The sequence below is a fragment of the Cetorhinus maximus genome, chromosome 8, assembly GCF_964194155.1.
Source record: "Cetorhinus maximus chromosome 8, sCetMax3.hap1.1, whole genome shotgun sequence".
NCBI classification, from domain to species: domain Eukaryota; kingdom Metazoa; phylum Chordata; class Chondrichthyes; order Lamniformes; family Cetorhinidae; genus Cetorhinus; species Cetorhinus maximus.
The window spans coordinates 8,954,627-8,968,710 of NC_135886.1; the positions used below are offsets into that span (position 1 = coordinate 8,954,627).

General features: G+C 45.3%; 1 protein-coding gene across 1 annotated transcript in view; it reads left to right on the forward strand.

Annotated features, from left to right (window-relative positions):
* The window catches only part of cntn2 (contactin 2), a 170,931-nt gene that overhangs the window by 131,533 nt on the left and 25,314 nt on the right, over nucleotides 1-14,084 (forward strand). The window contains exons 14-15 of the mRNA XM_078546404.1: nucleotides 955-1,075; nucleotides 13,731-13,889. Of these exons, the coding sequence (XP_078402530.1) occupies nucleotides 955-1,075; nucleotides 13,731-13,889 (280 nt within the window). The remainder of the gene's footprint in view (nucleotides 1-954; nucleotides 1,076-13,730; nucleotides 13,890-14,084) is intronic.

Here is a 14,084-nt window from a genome sequence, read left to right on the forward strand (position 1 = left end):
TGGCCCCCTCGCAATAAGATCTGATTTTCCCTGCACCATCCTTACTTTCGCCAGCCTTCTGCACTTTTGTCCATGTCATTAGCCTTCCAACCCAGTACAGTGAAGAGTGAGATTTTGCTCCAAGCTTACCCAGGTGTCACAGCACACTGAGTGACATATAGATATATATATGTATGTATATATATAATCCATATATATGTCTGTCTGTGTGTAGAGATACAAACACACATTCACACATCCACACACACACACACATATATATATATGTGTGTGTATTACGTATACATAGTATACATTATATATAAAAATACATACACACATATACATGAGAATTTTAAAACCGAGACATTGCCAGGTCGGGAGCCAATCAAGGTCAGTAAGCACAGGGGGTGACGGGTGTACAGGGCTTGATGCAAGTTAGCACACGAGCAACAGAGTATTGGATGAGCTGAGGTTTATGGAAGATGGACGGTGGGAGGTCAGCCAGGAGAGCATTGACTCTGATTCACAACATTCACTAAATGAGACGCAGCGAAAGGATGAGGAATTTGGGTCAGCTCTTCCCCACCTGATTCTGCACCTTGGGGGCGCGGGGGGTTCGAGCTAAGGCATCAGCTCGAGGGGAAGCAAATAGCCAGTCATGGAATGAGCCCTGAGCTCGTTGCAAAGACAATGCTGTCGCTGCTACTTGCAGTCAAAGGCGTTCAATCAGTTTGTTGATTTGGTAAGCGTAACAGTGAAGCAGAGCCAGATGGCATCAGGTGATGCCACTTAGAATGGGAAGGGGCATAGTGATGGGTTGTCAGGAGTTCTGTGTTTGTGAGAGTTGCTACTTGTTGCCTCCCATTTGGGTGACCTGGGGACAGCTAGTGCCAATCTATCCATGGGTCACAGTACAGCCACTTGTACCACTGCCCTATTCACACCAAAGTGCTTCCATCACTCTACTTGCAGCGGGAAACCATTGGAGACCTGAAGATAACCAATGTGCAGCTGAAACACTCTGGAATATACACATGCACTGCCCAGACTGTAGTGGACAGCACCTCTGCATCTGCAAAGCTGGTTGTGAGAGGTAAGGATCATCCATTTGATTACATAGAATTAATATCGTATTTACAGCACAGAATCAGGTCAGAGTTTATCTTCTGTGAAAACCTCTTTCCACCCTTCTTCATCTCACCTTATCAGCATACCTTCTATTCCTTTCTCCCTCGTGTGTTGATCTAGCTTCCCCTTGAATGTATCCATACTACTCACCTCAACCACTAGTTACAGTGAGCTGCACACTCTCAACACTCTCTGGGTAAAGACTTTTCTCCTGAACTCTCTGTTGGATTTATTCCTGACTATCATATTTATGGCTCCTAATTCTGGCCTCCCTCCGAGTGGAAACACCTCCTCTAGGTATATCTTATCGAACCCTTTCACTACCTTAAAAATCTCTTTTTTAGCTCCTTTAGCCTTCTCAGGAAAGAGCCCAAGCCTGTTATAACAGGACTGAAATGCTTCCGTTACTAGAACAGGTTGCATAGATCAGCTTTGTGGTCCCTTGTGTGATTAAAGGGTTTGATGCAGTGGATTGAGAGAAAGTATTTCATCTGGTGGTGAAGTCCAGAATAAGGTGTCAATAACCTTCAAATGAGAGCCAGGCCATTCAGGGATGATGTCAGGAAGCATTCCTGCACTAAGGGTAGTGTAAATCTGGAACCTTCTCTTCCAAAACCTGTTGAGACTAAGTCAAAATTTCAAAACGGAGATCAATTTATTGTTAGGGTATTAAGGGTAATGAAACCAATGTGGGTAAATAGAATTAGGATATAGATCAGCCATGATCTAATTGATTGGTGGAAGAAGCTGAAGGGGCTGAATGGCCTTCTCCTGATTTTCTTAAGTGATCACATGTAATTGTGTTAGTATGATGGCCTGAGAAGGGTAATTAAATAGAAAAGCTACTCAGAGAACAGTGGGTTCGTGTACTGCTGAGGGTAGTACAGAGCCAGACTGGGAAGGCTTCACTCCTGACCTTTGCTCAATGTCAACCTACCTAACCTCAGCTGGAGTACTACAGGTGGCCTTAGGGAAAGGAAAACTAAAAACAGAAGGTGCTATAAAATCTCAGCAGGTCTGGCTGCATCTGCGGAGAGAGAGACAGTGTTAACATTTCGAGTCCATATGACTCTCCTTCAAAGCTGAAGAGAGGTAGAAATGTGATGGTTTTTATACATCACATATGTACACTTATAAATTCCATCACATTTCTACCTCTCTTCATCTCCAAAGAAGAGTTATCTGGACTTGAAACGTTAACTCTGCTTCTCTCTCCACAGATGCTGCCAGACCTGCTGAGTTTTTCCAGCATTTTCTGTTTTTATTTCAGATTTCCAGTATCTGCAGTTTTTTGCTTTAATTGTAACTGTCCCCTAAATCTTGCCTGCGTGGGGATTATGAGATAGAAGATGGGATTGGGTTGGGTTGTGATACTACAACTCCATGGGCTGAGTGGGCTACCAAAATCCTGCAATTCTCTCCCTAACACCACTGTGGGTGTACCTACACACAGGGACTGCAGCGGTTCAAGAAGGCAGCTCACCACCACCTTCTCAAGGGCAACTAGGGATGAGCAATAAATGCTGGCCCAGCCAGCGATGCCCACATCCCATGAATGAATAAAAAAGACAATCACTGTCTCGGCTAACAATTGACCAGGGTAAGACGGCGGAGAGTAACTGCTATCCATTCAGTCTCCTTTCCATTTGTTAAGAATTTTGAACCTTCATGAAATGGTTTAATTTGATTTAAATGGTGAAAAGCTAAAAGAAGCGGAGGTTTGAAGAGACTGGGCAGAACAGTTCACTAAAATGTCATGAACAGGTACAGAAAATAATCAAAAAGGTTCTTGGAACAGCTGCCTTCACATCCAGAAGAGTACAATACAAGGGGGGTAAAGGTCATACTTCAGCTGTACAAAGCCCTGGTTAGATCACTCCTGGGTTACTGTGCACAGTTCTGAGCATCACACCTTAGGAATGGTATTTGTAGGAAGGCCAGCGTAGGTTTACCAGAACGATACCTGGACTACAAAGGTTAAATTACGAGGACAGGTTACACAAATTGGGTTTCATTCCCAGAATTTAGGAGGTTAAGGGGTGATTTGATCAAAGTTTTCTAGCTATTAAGGGGAATAGATCACTTAAATAGAGACAAACTATTTCCGCTGGTTGGGGAATCTAGGACTAGGGGTCATATTGTAAAAATTAAAGCCAGGCCTTTCAGGGTTGGAATTAGGAAATACTTCTTTGTCCAGCCGCTGGTGGGGGTTTGGAACTCTCTTCCGCAAATGGCAATTGATGCGAGATTAATTGCAAAATTTAAATCTGAGGTTGATAGGTTTTTGTTGTCCAAAGATGTTAGGGGATATGGGGCAAAAGCATATGTATGGAGTTCGGTCACAGATCAGCCGTGAATCTTATTGAATAGCGGAACAGGCTCAAGGGATTAGATGGACTCTTCCTGGTCCTAGGTTCCTGGGCCCAAGTTGATCATCATTCCTGAAGTGTGTCCAATTTGGAGAGAATGCAGGGGAGAATCATACCAGGGATGAGGAACTGCAGTAATGTGGAGAGACCAGAAAAGCTGGTATTGTTTCCCTTCAAGCAGTGAAGGGTGAGGGGAATCTTAATACAGACGTTCAAAATTATGAAGGGTTTTAATAGAGTAATTAAAGAGAAACTGTTTCCACTGTAATTAGATTTGAGATAATTGGCAAAAGAACAAGAGGCGGGAATTATTTTTAGACAGTGAGTTGTTGTGATCAGGAATGCACTGCCTGAAAGGGCAGTGAAAGCAGATTCAGTCATAACTCGCAAAACGGAATTTTATATACACTTGAAAAGAAACATTTGCAGGTTAATTGAAAACAGCAGTGGTGTAAGACTAATTGGATAGCTTTTTCATAGCCCAGAATCTCCGGGTCAGCGTGTGGGGGCGGGTTTTTGACAAGGTGCCGTTCAGTAAGATAAGAGCTCATGGTGTTAGAGGCAAGGTACTAGCATGGATAGAAGATTGGCTGTCTGGCAGGAGGCAGAGAGTGGGGATAAGGGGGTCCTTCTCAGGATGGCGGCCAGTGACTAGTGGTGTTCCGCAGGGGTCAGTGTTGGGACCACAACTTTTCGCTTTATACATTAATGATCTGGATGAAAGAACTGAGGGCATTCTGGCTAAGTTTTCAGATGATACAAAGATAGGTGGAGGGACAGGTAGTATTGAGGAGGCGGGGAGGCTGCAGAAGGATTTGGACAGGTTAGGAGAATGGGCAAAGAAGTGGCAGATGGAATACAACGTGGGGAAGTGTGAGGCCATGCACTTTGGTAGGAAGAATAGAGGCATAGACTATTTTCTAAATGGGGAGAGAATTCAGAAATCTGGAGTGCAAAGGGACTTGGGAGTCCTAGTCCAGAATTCTCTTAAGGTTAACTTGCAGGTTGAGTCAGTAGTTAGGAAGGCAAATGCAATGTTGGCATTTATTTTGAGAGGACTAGAATATAAAAGCAGGGATGTGCTGCTGAGGCTTTATAAGGCTCTGGTCAGACCACATTTAAAATATTGTGAGCAATTTTGGGCCCCATATCTCAGGAAGGATGTGCTGGCCCTGGAGAGGGTCCAGAGGAGGTTCACAAGAATGATCCCAGGAATGAAAGGCTTAACATATGAGGAACGTTTGAGGACTCTGGGTCTATACTCGATGGAGTTTAGAAGGATGAGGGGGGATCTGATTGAAACTTACTGAATACTGAAAGGCCTGGATAGAGTGGACGTGGGGAAGATGTTTCCATTAGTAGGAGAGACTAGGACCCGAGGGCACAGCCTCAGAGTAAAGGGAAGACCTTTTAGAACAGAGATGAGGAGAAACTTTTTTAGCCAGAGAGTGGTAAATCTATGGAATTCATTGCCACAGAAGGCTGTGGAGGCCAGGTCATTGTGTGTATTTAAGACCAAGATAGATAGGTTGTTGATTGGTAAGGGGATCAAAGGTTACGGGGAGAAGGCGGGAGAATGGGGTTGAGAAACTTATCAGCCATGATTGAATGGCAGAGCAGACTCGATGGGCCGAATGGCCTAATTTCTGTTCCTATGTCTTATGGTCCCGCTCGCCGACGCGTAAAATGACGCACGGTGATGTCGGGCGTGCATCCCAACGTCACTGCGTGTCATTCCGATCTTCAGTTCGGCGGGCGCGCCCCCAGAGTCGGCTACATGCCCGCTGAACTGTCAAAGGCCATTTAAAAAGTAATTTAAATAATTAACGGAGCTGCCCGTCCAACCTTAAGGTTGGTGGCGGGGGGGTGGTGGTGGGGGGTGCAGGCGAAGAGCCCAGGCGGCCTTCGCATTTTTCAAGACACCTCATCCGCGGGCGGGATGACGTTTCATGAAGTGTTTATAAATTGAATAAAAATGTTTTATTAAAGTTCATTGACATGTCCCAGTTCAAGCGACACTGTCGCATGTGGGGAAAAAAAAAAAATTTTCTCTTTATTTAAATTTTTGATAATCAAACTGATCTCCCTGAGGCGGCTCTGCGCCCCAGGGAGATTTCTGCACTCTTTCTCGCGCATGCGCGAAACAGCGCAGGCCCTGACTCAGCCTCCTCCCCCCCCCCCCCCCCCCCCCCACCACCACAGCCCGCACAGGGAGCGCTCAGCGCTTCCGGGCACGTGTCACGCTGGGCGGGCCAATTACGTCCAACGGCAGCACACAGCCAATCGCTGCGCGCCCACCCGCCCACACCCGCCCCTGCTCAGCCCCTCCCTCCCCGACGGGGAGAAAATTCTCCCCATGGAGTCGGCCCAGGCACGATGGGCCGAATGGCCTCCTCCTCCTCCTGTACTATAAGATGTTGCGATTAAGAAAAATGGAGGGAAAAAGTGCCTAGAGTTAATAACTGCATGTGATGTCAGCAGACAGCTTGTCTCTCAGCCTGCTGGCTTCTAAAACAACACTAAATTCAAATCACTGGGGACTCCGATTTGATTTTGCAGCTTTTATTTGATATCGGACTGATGTGTATTAATCTCTTCAGCCTCCCCTGTTAATTACAACTCTTTTTGATGCCGCCAATGTCACAAAGATGTGACACATAATCAGCCGCACGCAGATAAAGGCCTGGTTTACTGCAGTCAATGCCAGACCCTCTCTAGATCCAACAAACAGCTGGTGTGACAGATGTTTCAGAACCACAAAGGCCCTTTTCATGAAATAATTAAAGGGGAAGGGGAATCCTCGGGGAATGCTTTTCATTCCAATCACTCTCCTAAGTCTTGTTTTATTGAAGAAAACAGGACAGAAAACAAGGTTTGATTGGGGTGCTTCCTCGCAAATGTCAATTTTCCGAGCAGCCTACAGGCCTTCGAATTGGGTGGGCGGTTTGTTGCCATGGTTATGCCAGGAAGACGTGTTTCAGCTTTTTTGGTACTGGGGCTTCTTGGATACCCTTGACTCTGAAGAAAATTCCAAGTTGGCTTGCCAACCCTCCAGGATTGGCCTGGAGTCGACAGGATTGGAAGATTAATCTCCTGTGGCACGTACAGCAAGTAATCCCGGAATAAATGTGGGTTATTTAAGGATCGCTGACAAAAAGAGACATGTCAAAGCTTCTCGACTTGCACTCATCAGGACACTTCGCAAGAATACCAAAATTAGGGGAAAAGACCAACTTTATACTCCAGTATAAGTTGTTGTTTTCCCCTTATATCGGTATTCTTGCAAAGTGACCTGATGAGTGCAAGTCGAGAAGCTTTGACATGTCTCTTTCCGTCAGCAATACTCAAGCTCTGTAATACCAAACGACTATTAATTGAGGAAAGCCAGCACCGATTTGTTAAAGGCAAATCGTGTTTAACCACTTTGGTTGAGCTTTTCTCTTGTCAGCAACGTTGGAGTCCATGAAATAAAAGGGACAGTGGCAGCATGAATACAAAGTTGGCCGACTGAGAGGAAACAGGGGGTGGTGGTGTTTTTTGGACTGGAGGAAGGTGGGTTCTCCGGGCATCAGTATTAGGACCACTGCCTTTCCTGATCTATGTTAATGATCTGCAAGGGGAGGGGTGCACAATTTCACATTTGCAGACAGCACAAAATTTAGAAGTATTGAAACTGTGAGGAGGACAGTGATAAACTTCCAGAAAGCCTCGACAGGCATGTGGGGGATGAATTTAATGCGGGTAAGTGCGATGTGATACAATTTGTTAGCAAGAATGAGGAGAGGCAATATTAAACAAAAGGATGCCGTTCTGAAGGGTTGTAGGAAGAGCGAGACCTGGGGGTATACCTCTTTTGGCACCAGTGAACCAATTAAGTGCCCCCCTGTGAAAAGGGCACTATTAACCCACTGTAACAAAAACAAAAACTTTAAAGAACACTTAAATTAAAATGTGATTTCCAGTGTCAATAATGCACTCCAGCCCCCGCGGTGCCCACCAGTCGCGGAGTGTCTCAAGAGCACTGGTGGACACCACGTGCTCCCTCTCCAGGGACACCCTGGCATGGAGTAACCACGGAAGAGAGGCAAGAAGTCAGACCGAACAAATCCCTGGAGGGCCCATTGCTTGGATCTGTTATTAACCGTCTTGTCCAGGCCCAGAAGCGGCTCCGCAAGGAAGTCCTCTGATCTGTCTGCCCATCAGCACCCACCCCCCAACTATGCAACAGGTGACCATTTCAGAAGCATGGGGCTGAAGTGCAACCAAAAACTGAAGAACAGCTCCTTCAGGTAATGGAAGAGGGGCTGTAACCTTACAGACTCTACTTAAATAGGGAACGCTGACTCCTCTGGGACCTTGGGGGTACATGTGCCCAAATTGTTGAAAGTGATAGGGCAGGTTGAGAAAACAGTTAATAATGCATACGGGAATCAGAAGCAAGGAGGTTATGGTGAACCTGTATAACACACTGGTTCAGCCTCAACTGGAGTATTGTGCCCGATTCTGGGCTCCACACTCTATCAGCAATGTGAAGGCATTGGGGAGGATGTAGAAAAGATTCACGGGAATGGTTCCAGGGATGAGTGACTTCAGTTACGAGGACAGATTGACGAAGCTGGGGTTGTTCACCTTAGGTAAGAGATGGTTGAGAGGCGATAGAAGGGTTCAAAATCATGAGGGTTCTGGACGGAGTAGACAGAAAGAAACTGTTCCACTTGGCAGAAGGATCGAGAACCGGAGGGCACCAATTTAAGGTGATTGGCAAAAGAAGCAATGGAGACATGTGGAAGAACTTTTTTACACAGCGAGTGGTTAGGATCTGGAATACACTACAAAAACAGAAATACCTGGAAAAACTCAGCAGGTCTGGCAGCATCGGCGGAGAAGAGCAAAGTTGACGTTTCGAGTCCAGGACTCGAAACGTCAACTTTGCTCTTCTCCGCCGATGCTGCCAGACCTGCTGAGTTTTTCCAGGTATTTCTGTTTTTGTTTTGGATTTCCAGCATCCGCAGATTTTTGTTTTTATCTCTGGAATACACTGCCTGGGAGTGTGGCAGAAGCAGAGTCAGTTATGGCTTTCAAATAGAAATTGGGTAATTAACTGAGATGAAAAGAGTTTTAGGGCTTTGGGGAAAAAGTGAGGCAAATGGGAATGGCTGAGTTGATCCTGCAGAGAGCCAGCATTGATACAATGGACCGAATGGCCTCTGTCTGCACTGTAACCATTCTATGAAAATCTTAAAAGCATTCATAAAAATTGTATGTTTTCATTACATTTCTTTGAACACAGCGGTTTATAAGTGATATAAGTCTTGGAGCGAGGGCAGGGGGAGAGGGCTGTTTGACTTTGTTAGTCAACAATCATCCATTTGGTAATAGAGAGTCGTTTCGCTCTCCAGTTGACTGTGGGTTGGCAGGCTGCCATGTGTGGCACCTAATGGTGAGAGTGTGGGGTGGGGCAGTTGGTGATGTGATGAAATCTCCAGGAATACGTCCAATCAGATTTGGAAGTCCTAATCCCAAAACCAGGCCTTGCTGCTCCCAGGGCCACCGACCTTTGGCCAGTCTTTTACACAGTAAGATCCCAAAAGCTGAAAACGAGACGAGTGACATCATGGGAGTGGCCAAGGAGAGAGGAAACCCCAGTCTGATCTTGCTGGAATCAGTATAGAGAAAAGAGCTTCCGACTCATGTTCATACTCATGTCGTTTTTTCCTATGAAATTAGTTTGAATGAAAGCGCCCCTCTTTGTTTCTTCTTCACCTTTAAAGGCTTCAGCTTCATGAGCAAAAATGGTGAGGTTGTTTTATCATGTCTACGTGCAGTAATTTGGAAGCTCAGGAATTTCCTCCAGTCCAAACCATTTGTTCAAATTGCATGATATTCTCTAGAGGAGAGCAATGAGTTCTGTCACTGTCCAAGCCAATACTCCTCCTTCAAGCAACACCTGACTAATTGGTTACCCGCCTCATTTGCAGTTTTGGGATCTTGCTGTGTAAAAGGTTGGCCATCTCATTTATCGCCACAACAGTGATTCCAGCTTCAAAAAGCGGCTAATTGTTTTTGGCCGTGAGGTGATGGCGTGCAGTACATCAAGGGGTTGCATTTTCTCTGTTGCCCATTTTCTCTCTCCACATGCTACCTGGCTGAGTTACTCCTGTTTTCTCCCGACTGAAGAGCCAGAGAAAGCGTGGGGTAGCTATGGTGGCAGGGCCCACCCAGAATTCATAGCAGTAGTGAAAGCCCTCCATTAAAACAGTAAACCATAGTAAATTAAGAACAAGCTTTCATTGTCACCCTGACCTCCCTCTATGGCATTCTTCCTCCCAACCAGCAAATCAAAAGAAGTGCTATGCAAATTCAATATTCACACATTTTATCAAGCAACATGGAATCTTATATTCCTTCATGCCTGTTCAAAAGGGATGACTAATTGGCCTCACTCCCCTGCTCTTTACCCACCACCCTGTACATTTCTTCTTTTGCAAGTATTTATCCAATTCCCTTATGAAAGCTACCACTAAATCTGCCTCATCTCCCTTTTCAGACAGAACATTCCGTTTATATTCTTATTATCTATATATATAAAAAGCTTTCGAGAAATGTCTTTTAAACATCAGTATACTCCAAAGGTTTTGTATTGTGCTTTATAAATAAATGTCAGAAAGCCAGGCAATTTCTGTTGGTTTTTACTGGCCTTGGAAAGACTCAGGGATTTAAAAATACTCGCTAACCCATGAAGAAACTTCCCAATGACAGGAACTGCCCTCTAATTGATTGACCTGGGCCCTGCCAAAGGACAATTAGCTTGTAATTGACCTCAGATTCTGGCTGTACAGCAATAATGGTTTTAAACAGAACAAGATAAGAAATAGGTAAAAACAAAAGATAAAAGCAAAAAAACTGCGGATGCTGGAAATCCAAAACAAAAACAAAAAAACCTGGAAAAACTCAGCAGGTCTGGCAGCATCGGCGGAGAAGAGCAAAGTTGACGTTTCGAGTCCTCATGACCCTTTAGCAGAACTAAGTTTCTACTTAGTTCTGTTGAAGGGTCATGAGGACTCGAAACGTCAACTTTGCTCTTCTCCGCCGATGCTGCCAGACCTGCTGAGTTTTTCCAGGTATTTCTGTTTTTGTTTAAGATAAGAAATAGGAGCAGGAGTAGACCATTCAGCCCCTCGAGCCTGCTTTGCCATTCAATAAGGTCATGGCTGACCCGCTATTGGCCTCAACTCCACTTAAAGGGATACTCCAGACCCAACTCAGCAAAAATCAAATAACTAATGCTTTAGGAACGTAGGAACAGGAGGAGACCATTCATACGAACATACGAATTAGGAGCAGGAGTAGGCCATTCGGCCCCTCGAGCCTGCTCTGTGATTCAATAAGACCATGGCTGATCTGAATTTAACCTCAACCCCACATTCCTGCCTACCCCCGATAACCATTCGCCCCCTTTTTTGATCAAGAATCTATCTAGCTCTGCCTTTAAAACTATCCAAAGACTCTGCTTCCACCGCCTTTTGAGGAAGAGAGTTCCAAAAACCCTTTGAGAGAAAAAAATTTCTCCTCATCTCTGTCTTAAATGGGCGACCCCTTATTTTTAAACAGTAACCCCCTAGGTCTAGATTTTCCCACGAGGGGAAACATCCTCTCCGCATTCACCCTGTCAAAGACCCCTCAGGATCTTAAAGGTTTCAATTAAGTCTCCTCTTACTCTTCTAAATTCCAGTGGATACAAGCCTAACAGTGGCTAGAGCCTGTTCCACCACCATTCATAGAGATTATGACTGATCTGTGTTAAGTTTCAGGTCTGTGACCTTTCAGCAAAAGCGTCCTGATTAGAAGTCACAGAACTGAAACATTAACTCCGGTTCCGTCTCCACAGATGCTGTCAGACCTGCTGAGTACTTCCAGCGTTTTCTGTTTTTATTTCAGATTTCCAGCATCGGCCGTATTTTGCTGTAACTTAAAACTATTCATCCACCTTCATTCCAATTCTCTTGCCTAACATAAATCTATCGATCACAGTTTTGAAGTTTCTAACTGACCGCCCCACCCAGCCTCCACAGCTTTTTGGGGGAGATTCCCAGATTTCCACTCCCCATTGAGTGTCTAGCTCTAGCTAGTGAACAGCCCAGCTCTAACTTTAAGGTTATGCCCCCTCGTTCCGGACTCTCCCTCGCCCACCATAATGTCCCTATCCTTAAAATGAAGAGAAAAAAAAAAACAGAGCATCATAGAATTTAACCTCAGTATTGTCACGCTGAGGGGGTCTTGCAGTGTACTGATAGCGTCTCTACCTGTGGGCCAGAAGCCCTGGGTTCAAGTCTGGTCATGTTTGTAACCTGTCCAAACAGGTTGATTATCAGCCTGTAAATCCTTCCAATACACCTGGTGACAAGCGGTAAAGAGCAGGAGAGTTTCCTGATTAGCCATTCTGCAGAAGGCAACGATAACCACTGCAGTATTTTGCCAAGCAAATAATCATGGACCAATCCAATGGGAGCCCATGGTCGCCAACACCCTCTTGGCGCATGGTACCTGGAGGAAGAGAATTGTCACAGTAGGTCAACTCGCTGATCTTCTGTGGCATTGCTTCTTGTCAATTGTGTTATAAGGACAGTTACGTCATGACATTAAACATGGGTGTAAACGGAAGGTCACGTTAATGGCCTACTGTTATCTAAGAGTTTACAGCACAGGTCCAGGCCATTCATGCTCCACATTGACCCTCCATCCATCTCCCTACTTCATCTAACCCTATCAGCATAACTTTCTATTCCTTTCTTCCTTAGGTGCTTACCTAACTACCTTTTGGTTTTGGGCAAAAAAAACTACTTCAGAAAAATCAACATGAATTTTAAACTGAGGGGTGAAAGCGAAATACTGTGGATGCTACAAATCTTTAAATTAAAACAGAAAGTTGCTGGAAAACTCAGCAGGTCTGACAGCATCTGTGGAGGGAGAAACAGAGTTAACATTTCGAGTCTGTATGACTCTTCTTCAGGAGGGTCCTATGGACTCAAAACCTTAATTCTGTTTCTCTCTCCACAGATGCTGTCAAGCCTGCTGAGTTTTCCCAGCATTTCCTGCTTTAATTTAAGACGAGGGGGGTTCAGTTATGTGGAGAGATTGGAGAAGCTGGGATTGTTCTCCTTAGAGCTGAGAAACTTAAGAGGAGATTTAATAAAGTTATCCAAAAATTTGAGGGGTTTTGATAAAGCAAGTCAGAAGAAACTATTCCCTCACTGGGTCAGTTAACAGAGGGCATAAATTTAAAATAATTGCCAAAAGAGCTAGTGGGAAAATGCAGAGGAATTTTCTGTTAATTTTCTCGAACACACTACCTGTAAATGTGATGGAATCATACCTCATTAGAACTTTCAAAAACAATTAGAAATGTTTTGAAGAGGAATAACTTGCATGGTCGTGGGGAATAGGCTGGGATGTGGGACTACATTTGACAGCCATTTCAAAGAATCAACATAAACGTGACAAGCTGAGTGGCCTCATTTTTTGCTCTAAGATTCTATGAACAACAAAAATCCCTCTGAGCACCAACAGTTACAGGTCCCATTTCTTCCTATCTCCGATTGGTTTTCTTTCCCCCCTTGTTCAACTTCTACCTCCTTCCCATAGACCATACACAGATATTACCTTGACCGGCCCATTATTTCAGCCAGTTCCTGCCCAATTGAACTTATTTCTTCCCGTCTCAATGATAATCTTTCCTCCCCTTGTTCCAGAGTTGTGTCGCTCACTTGGTGATGGTCTTCCAGCTCAGTCATCCCGAGCTGCCTCACCTTCTCCCTGGCCTCCATTGGCGGCTGTGCCTTCAACTGCCTCGGCCCTAAGCTCTGGAATCCCCTCTCTAAAATTCTCATCCTAGTTTTCAAATCCCTCCATGGCTTTACCCCCTCCCTATCTACCTCCTCCAGCCCCACAAACCTCCAAGATCTCTCCGTTCCTCTGATTCTGGCCTCTTGAGCATCCCTGATTTTAATCGTGCACCCAGTGGCAGCCAACAAGCTCTGGAATTCCCCTCCCTCAACTTCTCTCTCTCTCTCTATCTCTCTCTCTCCCCTCCTTTAAGGCATTCCTCAAAACATACCGCTTTGACCAGATTTTTAGTCACCCACCTTAATATCTCCTGATGTAGCTCAGTGTCAATTTTTATCTGATAATGCTGTTATGGAAGTGCCTTGGCACATTAAAGGCGCTATATTAACGCAAGTTGTTGTCTCCCAGGTCCACCTGGCCCTCCAGGAGGTGTTGTGGTGAAAGAAATCAATGACAGCTCGGTGCTGATAAGTTGGAGCAGAGGCTACGATAACCACAGCCCAATCGGCAAGTACATAATACAAGCCAGGACATCGCTGTCTGATGAATGGAAGAATGTCAGGACAGGTATGGTTGGCGCTACCACTCTATGGGGAGGAATTTCCCCTCGTTGGGCTGGCGCAGTGGGCAAGCCCGGGAGTGGCCGCCAAACGGACCACCGCTCTCGATCGGGCCCCGGCTGTGATTTCGCACTGGCTGGCCAGTTAATGTCCGTTCAGCGTGTAACACGCGCTGAGAGCCTCAGCGCTGCCGGGGTTGGGG